A 17377-nucleotide genomic window follows, 5' to 3' on the forward strand; every position below is an offset into this window, starting at 1 on the left:
GACCAGATAATTCTTTGTTGTGAGGAAATGTCCTGTGCATTGTAGGACATTTAGTAAGCATTTGTGGCCTCTACCTACTACATGCCAGTAGCAGCCTCCTCCCTTGCCAATTGTAACAAAAAATGATCTACTGTTGAGAACCATCGTATTAGAGTAAGCAGATGGAAGAACAGGAGATTGCAGAGGTTGGTGATTCATATGAGTCAAATTGTTGCTCAGTTAGCATGAATTCCATGACGTTCAGTGGAAGTTGGATGTGTTAGGGTAGTGATAAAGCTATAGGAGTTGGATGGATATGAGTATAGTTGCTACAAAGAAGAAAGTAGAAGGAATATAAATAGATTTTTCTATTCTATTTAAATAGATGGTAAATAAAAGCATGTTTGTAGAAGCAGGTAATGGAGATCTTAGATATCTGAATTAGGGATAAATAGATGTCCCAACACCTGGGGAAAGTTCATGTGGCTATATATGCTTCAGAAGACTACAACCATGTCTGTATGAAGGGCAGATCTTGTATCTCGTCTCCTGCCCCAATGTGGGCATGCTGGCAGGGTACCAAAATCATCTCTTTCTTTTGTACTTGAACCATGTGACACTTCTTGGGACAAAACGGCACTTAGAGCATAAACCAAATACAATAGGAGTAGAGAACACTGAGAAGGTTATTAGTATTGTTGTTTTCAGCACAATCAGAGGTTCCAGTGGCTGGAGAATATAAATAGGATGGAACAGATAGAAAGACGTAAATTTTTATATACTTATTCAGAATTATAAAATGTGTTATAAAATACTGAATATGAATGTGAAGTTTCATCATGATTATGGGGAAGAACTTCCCCAAAACCTCACTTGCTGATTGATTGGACTTGAGAATTAAGCAGTAATGTGAGTAGGTCCTGGGCATATGATCCAAAAGCATTCTTTACCCTGACCCCACAATAAGGCACTTGCAGTATGTGAGTGGATAGAGCTAGGTTTTCCCTGAGGAGTCCTTTTTGTTGTCAGCCATACCAGTCCTATAGGATCAGACCTTTGATAATTCTTCTAGAAATCTCCCCAGAGCAGCTCTAATGTTATAAACTAGATATGTGATTCTTTCTTTCTTTTCTTTTTCTTGTCTTTTCGACACCCCTCCCCACCTTCCCTCCTTCTTTTAGAAGAGTATCGCCTTTCAATATTGCATAATTTATTACTTTTATTAATTTCCCATGGACTGGAAAAGAGAACTCTGGTGTATTATGTTATTAGTCTCAAAAAAGTACTATTAGCCTCTCATAAAATACTGATAGATTTTACAGTTGTGGTCAGCGTTTACTTTTGACCATCAGTTACCAATAACTTTTTTCATGGTTCAATAAAATCATAGCTTTAGTTTATGGCACCTTTTCAAAACTTCCCGTGGCTTTTCTTTGTGCTTAATTTAGGTAGTTTTGCTTTTAGCTCACTTCCTAATTCTCTTTTTTACACAATTCATTTTGGTCCTAATTTCTTTACTGTATAAACAAGGTGCTGAAATGTGTGTATATGTATTTAACTTCCTCTACCCATTTGCTCTTGGTTATTTCTTCAGCTACGATATTCTGGATTTGCCAGTCATTGCCCGTCCTCCTGCCTCTATTACGGGCATAATGTCATTGGGTCTCTCAGTTTCATTTCTTCATTCTAATTCTATTGCATGTTTCTATAATGTTTTCTGTAGTATTTTTACAGTTAAGATGCTTTTACACGTACTGTGTTGCTTAATTCTCCTAACAACCCTATATAAGATGGCCAGAGTAGAGGATGTTAACATTTGTAGATGGGAGAGCTGAGAGATATAGAGATTTAGTTACTCAAGCCCTCATGGCCAGGAAGGAGCCAATCTGGGGACATAATCAAAGTCTTTTTTTTTAGTCTACCAATCTTTCTGTAAATAAAAGTTGTTTAATTTTAAAATACCTTGGGAAGGTTTCAAAATAGATACTTTAAAGAGAGCCAGAGACCTCATTTTCCTCTTTTGCCTTTTCCATAGGGTCTAAAAACTGTACATTCAGTGAATACTACATTAAAATCATGTTTTCTTTTTCTTCTTGCTCATAATAGTAGAGGAAGAGCTAATGTGTAGTCTCTCATTGAAAGAACTCAATTAAAATGGGAAAGCAAATGAACTAATTGTCGTCATAATAGTGATTCATACAGTTTTGGAAAGAAAATGTAATAATTCAAATGTTGGGGCTGTTTTAGCCATATTGAGTTAATTTGGCAATAGAAACTGTTACTCATTTCTAAAATACGTTCATGTGATATTAATATTGATCTTCATTTGTAGTAAACTAAGAAGGTAAAGGTATTGGTAAAGGAATTTTTTTGTGTTTTGGCATGTGTTTTTCTGCTTCTGAAAGCTTTTGGGTTACCAATTAGATATTTACTTCTCAGAAAATATTTATTAGTATTTTGCTAGTCATTGATTTGTTTATCAAATACTTGTAAAATTAGTGATCATGGGAGGATACAAACATAAACCAAACATGATTGTGCCTTGAAGGCATTGTGGACCATACAAACGGTACTTAAGATGTATACTATTTTACTATATTACATAAATAATATGTACTCAAGGCTAAAGGAATCCAGCAGAAGTTTGCAGTAGCCATCACAGAGACTAAGAGAGCTGACTGGAGACGTTAATGTATGCCAATGAGTATTGGTTGTTTCCGGAGTTTTCGGAGATTAAAATAAAAATATTTAAGGAAATTTTCTTTAATACACTATATAATAAAGGAATGTCATGATTAGTCGATGTTAGAAAATCTTTTAATACATATATTTCATCATCAGGTCAAATAAGGGTATCTGTAATAGTCACTTTATTAGATGCCAAAAGACATCTCATGTAATTCAAACATTTCTTACAATAGATTTTTTCTTGATCGTGGTAAGGAACTACTACTTCAGATCAATAACAGTTATTGAAGTTGAAGTAAAATGATGGAAATCTTCTGTTAATATTACTAAAAGAATACAAGTTGCGATGTCATCGTTATTATTTAACTCTTGTTGGATTTCTACTTCAATCCATGTTAAAGAAATTAGAAGAAAAAATAATGGAAAAAGGGAAATAAAATTATCACTTGCTATTAAGAATATTTATGAAAGAATTAATAGAATTCATGAAAATTTAGTGGAGTACCTAGTTGAATTATACCAATACTTCTATAAATAAACTTCCCAGTTCGATGATATAATGAAAAAGATACACTATTCCCAGCAGCAACTAAAAAGTACTTATGTCAGATACAACTTGAAATAATGAAGAGACCATCTTTTTAAATGTAAGAAATATGAAGATGTCAGTTATTTTTAAATTAAGATTTAAGGCCAGGTGGGGTGGCTCACGCCTGTAATCAATCCTAACACTTTGGGAGGCCGAGGGGGGCGAATCACTGAGGTCAGGAGTTCAAGACTAGCCTTGCCAACATGGTGAAACCCTGTCTCTACTGAAAAATACAAAAATTACAGAAATTAGCCGGGCATGGTGGTGCATGCCTGCCTATAATCACAGCTACTCGGGAGACTGAGGCAGGAGAATCACTCGAGTCTGGGAGGTAGAGGTTGCAGTGAGCCAAGATCGCACCATCGCACCCCAGCTTGTGGGATAAGAGTGAAACTCCAATTCAGAAAAAAAAAATCGAGATTTAGATTTGACGCAATTCTGATGAAAATATCAATGGTTAGGTTATGAAGTTTTGTGGAAGAATAATAGGCATGCACATACACACACTTATTACACATATATTCTAAAAAATGGATAGAGGTTGAATGTGGCAAACCCTGTTAAATGGTTGAACATCATACAATTAATTAATTTTTTTTTTTTTTTTTTAAAGACAGAGTTTCTCTCTTGTCGCCCAGGCTGGAGTGCAGTGGTGCAGTATTGGCTCGCTGCAGCCGCTGCCCCCCCACCGCCCTGGGTTCAAGTGATTCTCCTGCCTCAGCCTCCTGAGTAGCTGGGGTTACAGGCGTGTGCCACCATGCCCCGCTAATTTCTGTAATTTTAATAGAGACAGGGTTTCACCAAGTTGGCCAGACTGGTCTCAGACTCCTAACCTCAGGTGATCCGCCCACCTCGGCCTCCCAAGGTGCTCAGATTACAGGTGTGAGCCACCACGCCTGGCCATAAGCATCCTACAGTTAGTTTCGTTAGGATAGCATGATATCATCAGATTAGTCAGACTGAAAATGATATAGAAGAGATAGCCCAAAAACAGACATTATTTTTTAAGAATTTGATATATTTATCAATGGCAAATGAAAGGAATTCACTATTTAGAGAAAGAAAAAGAGGTGGGCATGGTGGCTTACGCCCTATAACCCCAGCACTTTGGGAGGCTGAGGCGGGTAGATACTTGAGGTCAGGAGTTCAAGACCAGCCTGGCCAACATGTTGAAACCCCGTATCTACTAAAAATACAAAAATTAGCCGGGCATGGTGGCAGGCGCTTGTAATCTCAGCTACTGGGGAGGCTGAGGCAGGAGAATCACTTGAACCCAGGAGGCAGAGGTTGCAGTGAGCCGAGGTTGAGCTAGCCTGGGTGACAGAGTGAAACTCTGTCTCAAAAAAGAAAAATGTTCATTATACATCAAAATGAGTAAATTCCAAATGGACTAAGGCAGGGGTTGGCAAATTATCAGTGGTGGGCCAAATCCAGCCCCCCCACCCCCTATTTTTTTTGTTTTTCCACCCACTGCTTTCATAAATAAAGTTTTATTTGAACATTGCCACATTCATTCATTTACATATTATGTGGGTGCTTTTGCTCTACCAGAGCAGAGTTGAGTAGTTGGGACAGAGACCATATGGCCTGAAAAGTCAAAAATATTTGCTATCTGGCCCCTTACAGATAAAGTTTGCTGATCCCTGGATTAAAGGAATGTATTATTATAAAAATGAAACTATTTTCTTATTCTTTTAATGTGGAAATAAAACTTTGTAAGAGATAGAAGAAATCACAAAGGTAAAGACTGTCAGATTTTTTTGGCATAAAAATGGAAACAAATATATAAAATTTTAACTCAGTACATATTGAGGAAATGTTGATAACAAATGCTACTGAGAGTTAATACTGTTCCATTATAATGTACTTTTTGTAAATGAACATTAAAAATAGCTGGAAATTGAAACAAAGTGGGAAAATACTTTTAAATGGTGTTTTTTCATAAATTACTGGAGTAAATATAATTAAGAACATTTTTTGGGGAGGAAAACAACCTGTCATTATGTATCAAGAACCTTTACTATGTATCTTTTTACCTAGTAGTTCCACTTTAGGAATTCTTTTCTTAGGAGATAATCCTAAATATGGGAGTATGAATAGTCACAAAGATATTCATCGTGGCATTACTGATTGTACTGAATATGTGGAAACATTAAATGGACCAACATTGTGTTGTGCTTATAAAATCTCGGTGCCATGTGGGGCCATTGGAGCCTGAGGCAGAAGGAAAAAATCAGTAATACTGATTTGGTATTTATTTAAAATTTTAATATTTTGCTCATCATGAACCTTGCATAAATTTGATTTTTAAAAATACTGTGTTAAAATATTATCTTCATTACTGAGGTTTTTGGTGCCCCCTTAATTTTGTACCTGAGGCATGTGCCTCACTCACCTCATCCCAGTCACATCTCTGTGTAATATGTTATCTTTCTTAAATAATACATATTTGTATTTTCAAACTTGAGTAATGTGCCGACAGCTCCCCATCACAAAAAAGGAGATATATCTGAGATACTCCAGAATTCCAAGAATAAGTGGTCTTGCAGAGTTTTTGCATGTTTCAATATGATAAACAATATATTAAAATGAAAGTTAAATCTATTATGTAATGATTTTAGAATGCAATCGTATAATTGTAAAAAGCAAACAGCACTGAAAAGTTGTAGTAGAACTCAGTTACATGGTGGTTACTCATGACTTAAAATACATGTACATGCACATAAAAATCATTGAAATAAAAACAAAATTTAAACAGCATTCTTTTAGAATTTTCAGACTATGTAGACCTCAGGGATTCTTGGACTTGAGTTTTAGAAACACTGGTATATTTAGCCATTAGAAGTTATTTTGGAGTAATATATACTAATATACACACATTCAAATGATTCAAATGAGCAAAAAATCAGTTTATAAGAATTGGTATATGTAGTACAATTACAGCTTATTAAGAAATAAAACCTCTTCATTGAGGAGGGGAAAAGACTGGAAAGAAATATACCCAAAGAATAACAGTGGTTGTTTTGGGGTGATTAAAATATGATTAATTTTTTTCTTATTTTTATTTATCTAAATTTTCTATAGTGATTGTGTATTACTTTTATAATAAACAGTAACTTATAATACTTTAATAAAATTAAAGATTTTTCAAAAATAATAAATAGTAGTGTCACAGACTAAGTACTTTCATTTTTTTCCATCTTACACTCTTAGCATATACATATTATACCCATATTTAATTATAGTTTGCTTGCTGTTTTGTATTTTATTATTTCTTATTAATGTTTTAAACATTTTCCACCTCTATATAGTGGTAGTAAAATGTCTTGAATGTCTGGATGTCTTTAGGTATTTATTCTTTTCTCTATGTATTTATTTATTTTTTTCTTCTTTAAAGGAGTATAGTCATGGCCAACAGCAAAAAACTCAAGAGGGGGAACTGAAAATTAGTGCTGTGTTTTCAGTCAGTGGCAGCCCTCTTGGTAAGAAACAGACCTGAATAAATGGATTGTGTATATTCTGACCAATATGAATGAGAAGAAATTCTGCTTGTATTAATAAACTAGGCAGCTCTCTCTACCCACTTAGGATGCCTTTAAATTGTATATTGCATAATTACTGTTGGGTTTCAAGACTAGTTCTAGAAGAGAAAGAAAGAATGTCTACTTAAAATTCATGGTAAAAAGTAAAACATTTTTTTCTTTCAATTTTTTTTTTTTTTTTTTTTTTTTTTTTTGTTTAAAGCTCCACAGTTGACTACTGGCTTTCAGCCCTCACTGGCGTCATCTGGCATGAATAAAATGCTTCCTTCAGTTCCAGCCACAGCTGTTCGAGTTTCCTGTTCTGGTTGTAAAAAAATCCTCCAGAAGGGGCAAACTGCTTATCAGAGGAAAGGGTCTACTCAGCTATTCTGCTCCACACTGTGCCTCACTGGATATACAGTTCCACCTGCCCGCCCACCGCCTCCTCTCACCAAGAAAACTTGTTCAAGTTGCTCAAAGTATAGCAGAATTCTAAATTATCTTTTTTGTTTCTTTCCTTTCTCTTAACATACTTTGTTCTTAGCTCATGTATTACATTTGATATTCTACATTTATTCCTTTTTTAAATTTTTTTGAGAAATACCACATTATTTTCTGTCTGCTTTCAGTTGTTGCTTTTCAGTCTTCCAGGTGCTAGGTGCTCAGCTTGTTTTTTAGCTTTCAGTAATGTTACTTTTATGTATTGTTTTTGAAACCAGCTCTCCCATCCTTGTTAGTTGAAGTGCCTGATATAACAAAAAGTGCACATTTAGGGATATTGTATTACAGCAGTATTTTATCTTTTAACTATAGGCAATAGATATTTAAATCCAACAAATATTTAAAGTTATATTTCCTGTTATGTAGTTTGAATTTATTTAATACTTTTCTTCTTAACCTTAAATGGCTTCCAGTGTGTGTGTGTGTGTGTGTATGTATGTATGTGTGTGTGTATATATATATATATATATATATTTATTTATTTATTTATTTATTTTGAGACAGAGTCTCGCTCTGTTGCCCAGGCTGGAGTGCAGTGGCATGATCTCAGTTCACTGCAAGCTCCGCCTCCCGGGTTCACGCCATTCTCCTGCCTCAGCCTCCTGAGTAGCTGGGACTACAGGCGCCCGCCACCATGCCCGGCTAATTTTTTGTGTTTTTTAGTAGAGACGGGCTTTCACCGTGTTAGCCAGGATGGTCTTGATCTCCTGACCTCGTGATCCGCCTGCCTCGGCCTCCCAAAGTGCTGGGATTACAGGTGTGAGACACCGTGCCCGGCCTGTATTTTTATTTTCTCAATGTCTCTGAACTACCGCATTGTGTCCATTGGAATGTTTAATAACAAAAAAGGGGTATGACCTTATGACTGTAATAAGGTCATCCTGATATATTTGAGGAATACACAATAACTTTGACTAATTTTGTGATTGTTAGAAACAGTTTAAGTCAGAAAAAGAGGAATAATGCTCTTGTTCTGAAACACTCTATAATCAGGCTACTCAAACCATGATTCATTTATTACTTTAGGCAGTAATGTTTATAGTTCCTCACACAGATGCTGCACTTTGTCTGCCTGGAGAGGAAAAAAGATACTCCTCCTAGTTCAGTTAGATAAGAGATGTTTAAAAGAAATTTAAATATGGTTAGTTGTTTTTCTGGAAGTTAGTCATATGCGCATTGTTTATGCTTCATTTTTTTGAAATGACCGAAAGGGTAAATTTTGGTTATATTTGAGGCAGCTTAAATATATACTGTAACTTATATATACAAATGTAGATTGGACTTCAGTTTTCTTTGGAATTTCTATTTTTATTGCAAAATTGCCGCTATTTAAAGAACAATAGAAACTTCTGCAACTTTTTGTTTTGGGACTATCTTTTAAGCTAATTACACATTTCTTTTGAATAGCTTCTGTGCTATCAAATTTTTATCTCTTGAGTGCTTATTTACTGTTCACATTTGGCTAAAAGCCATTTAGAACCATGTATATTGATTAAAGTGCAGATTAAGATATTTTATATCAATTTTTGTTCAAAAATGAAATTTGATTATATAAGATTGGTGCTTTTGTGACTTTCAATGCCTTTTGTGAAGGAATTTATAAAAGGGAATTTAAAAAATATATCTTTGAGTTATGTTGTCATTGTTAGAATAATAATTATACCAGGGCTATTTTGAGTGATAGATTTCGGCTTATTTTTTAAAAATTTTATTTCATTAGAACATAAACCACGAGGAAGTGGTTGGGAAAGGTGCCAGGGAATGTTGGTTAAAGGATACAAAATTTTTTAGTTAGAAAGAATTGAAGATCTATTGTACAATATGGTGACTATAGTTAATGATACATTGTATTCTTGAAAAATGATGAGAATGGATATAAAATGTTCTCACCACAAAAATAGTAACCAAGGAATGCATATATTAATTAGCTAGATTTAGGCATCGCACAGTGTGTGTGTACACACACACAGACACACATGTACACACAGGTTGAGTGTCTCTTACCTGAAATGCTTGGGACCAGAGGTGTTTCAGATTTCGGATTTTTAAAAAGGTTTTGGGATATTTGCATTATATCTACTAACTGATTGAGCATTTCTAATCTGAAAATCTGAAATTTAATGCTCCAATGAGCATTTCTTTTAAACATCATGTTGGCTCTCAAAAAGTTTCAGATACTGGGAGCATTTTGGATTTCTGGATTAGGGATACTCATCCTGTTCTTTAAAATATGATGTTGTGGCTGGGCGTGGTGGCTTACGCCTGTAATCCCAGCACTTTGGGAGGCTAAGGCAGGTGGATCGCTAGAGGCCAGGAGTTCAAGACGAGCCTGGCCAACATGGTGAAACCTCCATCTCTGGTAAAAATACAAAAATTAGCTGGGCTTGGTGGCACATGCCCATAATCCCAGCTACTCAGATGGCTGAGGCACAAGAATCACTGGACCCTGGGAGGTAGAGGTTGCAGTGAGCCAAGATTGCACCAGTGCACTGCAGCCTGGACGACAGAGTAAGACTCTATCTCAAAAAGAAAAAAGAAAATTATGTTGTACACATAGTAAATACATATAATTTATGTCAGTATAAATAAATATATATCTATACACACACACCCACACCCTGCACAAGGGTAGGAACTTTGTGTATCTACCTCAATATACCCAGCACAGTAAATGCTTAAGTATTTGTTGAATGGGAGAATTAATGATCTTAACTTTTTTTTTTTCTTTTTTTTTTTTGAGACTGAGTCTCGCTGCTCTGTCGCCCAGGCTGGAGTGCAGTGGCGCAGTCTCAGCTCACTGCAAGCTCTGCCTCCCGGGTTCACGCCATTCTCCTGCCTCAGCCTCCCGAGTAGCTGGGACTACAGGCATCCGCCACCATGCACGGCTAATTTTTTTTTTTTTTTTTTTTTTTTTTTGTATTTTCAGTAGAGACGGGGTTTCACCATGTTGGTCAGGCTGGTCTCAAACTCCTGACCTCCTGATCCACCCTCCTCAACCTCCCGAAGTGCTGGGATTACAGGCGTGAGCCACTGTGCCCGGCCCTGCACGGCTAATTTTTTATATGTTTAGTAGAGGCGGGGTTTCATTGTGTTAGCCAGGTTGGTCTCGGTCTCCTCACCTTGTGATCCACTCGCCTCTGTCTCCCAAAGTGCTAGGATTACAGGTGTGAGCCACTGCACCCAGCCCAATGATCCTAACTTCTAAAAAAGCTATACTTACTACTTTATAGTTATAACTTATGTAGTAAAATTATTTAGTAAAAATAGACTTTATACTGCTTGAATTGTAAAATGTACTTTTAAAAATGAGTACTTAGGTATATATCCTGTCTCTAATTTCTGTATTCCAGTATATTCATCATGGGATTCTTTTTTTTTTTTTGAGACAAGAGTTTTGCTCTTGTTGCCCAGGCTGGGGTGCAATGGCACGATCTTGGCTCACCGCAACCTCCACCTCCGGGATTCAAGTGATTCTCTTGCCTCAGCCTGCCGAGTAGCTGGGATTACAAGCATGCACCACTACGCCCAGCTAATTTTTTTGTATTTTTAGTAGAGATAGGGTTTCTCCATGTTGGTCAGGCTGGTCTCAAACTCCCGACCTCAGATGACCCACCCGCCTTGGCCTCCCAAAGTGCTGGGATTGCAGGTGTGAGCCGCCGTGCCCAGCACTCATCATGGGATTGTAAGACTTAAGTCAGTTTGAAGATTTTAATTTTTGTAGTTTTTTTTCTGTTTCTTATTTTGCCATGAGATCATTTCACATAATAATTTCATGTTTCTTTATTTAATTCTTACTCTAGGGATCAACAGTCTTTAAAATTTCAGCGATATTTATCCTTTTATACATAGCCATAGGCTGGGCATGGTGGCATGCACTTGTAGTCCCACCTACTCAGGAGGCTGAGGTGGGAGGATTGCTTGAGCCCAGGAGTCTGAGACTCAGCCTGGGCAACATAGTGAGACCTGGTCCCCCCAGCCCCTAAAAAACGTCAGCCATATCTCCATCTCAAAAAAAAAAAAAAAAGTCAGTCATAGATTTTTTTTTTTTCAAAGATTTATCAGTTTTTTTCAAAATGGCTATGGAAAACTCACGTAAGTTTTAAAATATACCCTCTTTCTCGTTTTAAAAAAGTTATTATTATTGTCCATACATGTTACTGTTTTCATCTAGATTTATCATGTTTCTTTGGCCTCCAGTCTCTGGTGTTTGCCTAAGCTTTATTAGAGACAGGTCATTTCTACCTATGTGTCATGTTATATTATCTACGTTTTGATCTTATGTAATTCAATTGCTCTTTAAGCTTATGTTCTCTTATCATGTTTGGTTTATCCATTATCCAAATTTTCCATTTCATCAACCTGTTATCCCTTGACTCTTTACAGTTCTACCTTTTTATTCGCTTATTCTTTTACCCTTTTTTTATTCCTTACTCTTTTTCATTCACCCGTTTCTGTTCTTTCAGGTACTCCTTACTTACCTCTTCAGGCTTTTCTTCATTTTCTTTCTTACTTTTCTCCTACTTCTTATTTTACATAATACTTACTTTTTGCTTCAGTCTTTAACCATTGTCAACCTCGTTTTTCCTTATATTCCATTTTACTTTCTGAACTACCCTTTAATCCCCTGTTCAACACTACCGTTCCTTCCTTTTTATCCCCTCTTATTTACACGGTGATTACAACAGTTTAGTATAGTCTGATTTATCTGATTGTAAAACTGATGAGTTGGATGTACCAAAAATATAAGGAAGCTAAATTCAAAAAAGCTAAAAGACTTGCTTGTGTCACCTAACTGGTTAATTTTGGCTTATGCATTGTTTCTCTACATGGTCTACATAGTCAGACAGGTTTCATTTAGAAATCATTCCCCATAAGAAGGGTTTCAATTTGATTTGAATAGGCAGAGATGGAAAAAATTTCCTCTCTGATAACTACTGCTATTGTTGTATACCAGTAGAAATATAACAGCAGCACTTAGGTTAGAAGAAGCTCATTAGCTATTCAGAATAAATTTTATTTTTCTTAATTTTTGGTAATCATATCTCTCAGTCTCTTGAATTTAACTTAAACTCTGAAAAGATTTTGTTTGCCGTTTAATTTTTAGGTTTCCTTAATAATAGGGACCTAATAATTTGTTTTAAAAAATCTGTATTGGCTGGGAGCAGTGGCTCATGCCTGTAATCCCAGCACTTTAGGAAGCCAACATTGGAGGATTGCAGGAGCCCAGGATTTCGAGACCAGCCCAGGCAACACAGTGAAACCTCATCTCTACAAAAAGTTAAAGAATTAACCAACCGTGGTGCCACATGCCTGTAATCCCAGCTGCTTGGGAGGATGAGGCGAGAGGATTTCTTGAGTCCAGGAGTTTGAGGCTGCAGTGGGCTATGATCACATTCCTGCTCTTCAGCCTAGGTGACAGAGCAGGACCCTATCTTTGAAAAAACCAAAAAAAAGTTATCTCATATTTTGCAGAAAAGAGTAATTTGGAGGATAATTTTGTTAATACTGTTAGATCAGATTCTTGTTATAATGATATTCAAAGATGTAACACCCAGATTGTCTGTACCATTTCTGAATTTTCACTAACTTGAATGAGATTGTTTCTTCTCATTCTGTCATAAGATATAATCCACTACCACAAGATGTAATCTAACTGGACTCTAAGCATAGTGAGAGCAGTGAAAAAATACCTAATTTTATACTTCCATTTCCTTGATCCATGCTGCTCCCAATTCTTATCTCCTTAACTTTCTGGAAAACTCCTATTTAAGGTCCAGCTAAAATATCACCCTTTGGGTTGCCTTTCATGTTACATGTAGTCTGAAATAATTGTTTCTTCATTTGTATTTTTATGGCACGTTATTCGTGTCTTCTCCAAAAATTATTTATACTTTTTTTTTTTTTTTTTTTGAGACGGAGTCTTGCTTTGTCACCAGGCTGGAGTGCAGTGGCGCAATCTTGGCTCACTGCAACCTCTGCCTCCCAGGTTGAAGTGATTCTCCTGCCTCAGCCTCTCAAGTAGCTGGGACTACAGGCACACGCCACCATGCCCAGCTAATTTTTTTGTATTTTAGTAGAGACGGGGTTTTACCGTATTGGCCAGGATGGTCTTGATCTCTTGACCTCAGGTGATCTGCCCACCTCGGCCTCCCAAAGTGGTGAGATTACAGGCGCGAGCCACCACATCTCGCCTGTAGTATTTTAAGAATGCTTCTGTTACAGTATTTTATAAAATATTCGTCTATTTGTCACAATAACTCTGAGCTCCTTAAGTACATACATCTCTTTTTTGAGATGGAGTCTTGCCCTGTTGCCCAGGCTGGAGTACAGTGGTACGATCTGGGCTCACTGCAACTTCCGCCTCCCAGGTTCAAGTGATTCTCTTGCCTCAGCCTCCCGAGTAGCTGGGACTACAGGCACATGCCACCACGCCCGGCTAATTTTTGTATTTATAATAGAGATGGGGTTTCACCATGTTGGCCAGGCTGGTCTCAAACTCCTGACCTCAAGTGATCTGCCTGCCTCAGCCTCCCAAAGTGCTGGGATTACAGGTGTGAGCCACTGCGCCTGGCCCATATGTGGACCATATTTTGACTCAGGGTTTTGTTAATGTCTGGCTCAATGTAACTTCTCACTAAATATCCCTCTATGAAATACATTAAAACCTAATTTTAAAAATAACAGGAAATGAAAAAAGCAAAGCAGTCTGGAGCTGCTAAATATGGAAGATGGCAAGGTATGGATTTATGTATTATCGTACAATATTAGGTGCTCCTAATGATGATTTCCCATTGTATCTACTATTTTACTGAAGCAGAGAGGTTTGTATAGCCATACTTCAGAGATATTCAGGGTTTGGTTCCAGACCACCTCAATAAAGCAATTATCTCAATAAAGTGAGTGATACTAATTTTTTGGCTTCCCAGTTCATATCAAAGTTGTGTTTATACTGTAGTCTGTGTGCAATAGCATTAAATCTTTAAAAACCAATGTACATTTTTAAATTAAAAATACTGCATTGCTAACAAATGCTAACAATCATGTGAGCCTTCAGTGAGTCATAATCTTATTACTAGTGGACAGTCTTGTTTCAGTGTTGATGGCTGCTGATTAATTCAGGTGATGGTTGCTGAAGGTTTTGGTGGTTGTGGCAATTTCTTAAGATAACAATGAAGTTTGTCACATCAGTTGACTCTTCCTTTCACAAAATATTTCTTTGTGGCATGCAATAATATTTGATAGCATTTTACCCAGAGAAGAACTTTCCAAATTGGAATCAGTACTCTCAGACTCCACCATTGCTTTATCAACTAAGTTTATGTAATACTTTAAATCCTTTGGTGTCATTTCACCAAAGTTCACAGCATCTGCACCAGGAGTAAATTCCATGACAAGAAATTACTTTCCTTGCTCATCCATTGGAAGCAACTCCTCATCTGTTCAAGTTTTATCATGAGATTGCAGCAATTCAGCCGCATCTTCAGGCTCCACTTCTAGTTCTCTTACTATTTCTCCCACATTTGTAGTTATTTCCTCCACAGAAGTCTCAGACTCCTCAGAGTCATCTGTGAGGATTGAAGTTACCTACTTCCAAGCTCCTATTAATGATGATATTTGGATTTCCTCTCATTAATCATGAATGTTCTTAATGTCATCTGGAATGGTGAATCCTTTCCAGAAGCTTTTTAATTTCCTTTGGCCAGATCCATTATAGGAATCACTATCTATGGCAGCTGTAGCCTTAGGAAATGTATTACTTAAATAATGAGTTGCAAAAGTTGAAATTACTCCTTGATCCACAGGCTGCAGAATAGATATTGGGTAAGCAGATATGAAAATAACATTAACCTCTTGTACATCTCCATCACAGCTCTTCAGTGACTAGATGTCAATGAGCAGTAATATTTTGAAAGGAATCTTTTAAGTGTCCTGGGATTTTTGAAAGGTAAAAGTAGAAGCTGGTGGCTTCTACTTAAAGTCACCAGCTACGTTAGCCCCTAACAAGACAGTCAGCCTGTCCTTTGAAGCTTTGAAGCCAGACATTGACTTCTCTCTGGCTATGAAAGTCCTAGATGGCATAGTTTTTCAATAGAAGACTGTTTCTTCTACATTGAGAATCTTATTTAGTGTAGCCACCATCATAAGTTGTCTCAGCTAGATAGTCTTGATAACTTGCCACAGCTTCTCCATCAGCACTTGCTGCTTCACCTTGTACTTTGATGTTCCAGAGATAGCTTCTTTCGTTAAACCGTATGAGCTAACCTCTGCCAGCTCTAAACTTCTGCAGCTTCTTTAACTGAGTCTTCCTAGAATTCAAGAGAGTTAGGGCGTTGCTCTGGATTAGGCTTTGGCTTGAGGGAATGCTGTGACTGGTTTATCTTCTATCTAGACCACTATAACTTTTCTCCACATCAGCAGTAAGACTTGCACTTTCTTTTTGTTGTTGTTTTGAGACAGAGTGTCTCTCTGTCACCCAGGCTTGAGTGCAGTGGCTCAATCTCAGGTCACTGCAGCCTCCGCCTCCTGGGTTCAAGCAATTCTCCTGCCTCAGCCTCCCAAGTAGCTCGGACTACAGTCACGCGCCACCACGCCCAGCTAATTTTTGTATTTTTAATAGAGATGGGATTTCGCCATGTTGGCCAGGATGGTCTGGATCTCTTGACCTTGTGACCCACCCACCTCGGCCTCCCAAAGTGCTGGGATTACAGGCGTGAGCCACTGCACCCTGCCTAGGTTTTGCATTTTTTAGTAGAGACGTGGTTTCACCATGTTGGCCAGGCTGGTCTCCAACTCCTGACCCCAGTTGATCCACCCGCCTTGGCCTCCCAAACTGCTGGTATTACAGGCGTGAGCCACCACGCCCGGCCAACTGTTGCACTTTCTTATCATTCATGTCTTCACTGGAGTAGCCCTCTTAGTCTTTCGAGAACTTTTCCTTTGCATTTATTATGTGGTTAAATGTTTGGCGCAAGAGGCCTAGCTTTCCACATGCCTTCCTCACTAAGAGTAATCATTTCTAGCTTTTGATTTATAGTGAGAAATGTGGGACTCTTACTTTTGTTGAGCACTTAGAGGCCGTTGTGAGGTTATTCACTGGCCTGCTTTCAATATTGTTGTGCCTCAGGGAATAGGAAGGCCTGAGGAGTGGGGGAGATACAGAAGTGGCTGGTCAACAGAGCAGTCAGAACACACACAATTTTCAATGAAGTTTGCTATCTTACATTGACGTGGTTCATGGTTACTCCCCAAAACAATAGTAACATCAGTGTTCACTAATCACAGAAAAAGAGATATTATAGTAACAAAAGCAATTGAAATATTGGGAGAACTACCAAAATATAATACAGAGACATGACGTGGGCAAATGCTGTTGAGAAATGGCACTGATAGACTTGCGTGAGGCAGGGTTGCTACAAGCCTTCTATTTGTTAAAAAGTGCAGTATCTGTGAAGCACAATAAAACAAGGTATGCCTATAATCTTTTCTTTAAAAGTATCCTATTAGTGTAATCTCTTTAAGATACAAGCATGAGTATAAAGCAGTTTATTAACTATTATGTGGATGTATACTCATGGGAGAGAGACATTGATGAGAAAATTTCACCAGTTTGAAAAATTGGTTTTTATTATTTATTTATTTATTTATTTAATTTATTTTTTTTGAGACAGAGTCTCCCTCTGTCGCCCAGGCTGGAGTGCAGTGGCACAATCTAGGCTCAATGCAAGCTCTGCTTCCCGGGTTCATGCCATCCTCCTGCCTCAGCCTCCTGAGTAGCTGGGACTACAGGCGCATGCCGCCACGCCTGGCTAATTTTTTGTATTTTTAGTAGAGACGGGGTTTCACTGTGTTAGCCAGGATGCTCTCAATCTCCTGACCTTGTGATCTGCCCGCCTCAGCCTCCCAAAGCTTTGAGATTACAGGCGTGAGCCACTGTGCCCAGCCAAAAAATTGGTTTTTAATATGGTTTCCACTTGAACTATCTGGTAAACTACTATAGAGTGAGTGGTTTGGTGGGATTAGGGTTGGAGTGGTAAGGAGCCTTAATCATTAGGGTTTTAATCTTCATTGCCTTTGTTACTAGTGCTTAGAAATAAAATTA

General features: G+C 37.5%; 1 protein-coding gene across 9 annotated transcripts in view; it reads left to right on the forward strand.

The window, feature by feature from the left end:
* The window catches only part of ZMYM4 (zinc finger MYM-type containing 4), a 151977-nt gene that overhangs the window by 93345 nt on the left and 41255 nt on the right, over positions 1-17377 (forward strand). For all 9 annotated transcript variants that reach the window (XR_004032557.1, XM_003273400.3, XM_030823400.1 and 6 more), the window contains 2 exons: positions 6654-6738; positions 7001-7256. Coding sequence is in view for 8 of the 9 variants with exons in the window: in XM_003273400.3 (XP_003273448.1) it covers positions 6654-6738; positions 7001-7256 (341 nt within the window). In the remaining variant the exon portion in view is untranslated. The remainder of the gene's footprint in view (positions 1-6653; positions 6739-7000; positions 7257-17377) is intronic.

The sequence above is a fragment of the Nomascus leucogenys genome, chromosome 12 (genome assembly GCF_006542625.1).
Source record: "Nomascus leucogenys isolate Asia chromosome 12, Asia_NLE_v1, whole genome shotgun sequence".
Lineage (NCBI taxonomy): Eukaryota > Metazoa > Chordata > Mammalia > Primates > Hylobatidae > Nomascus > Nomascus leucogenys.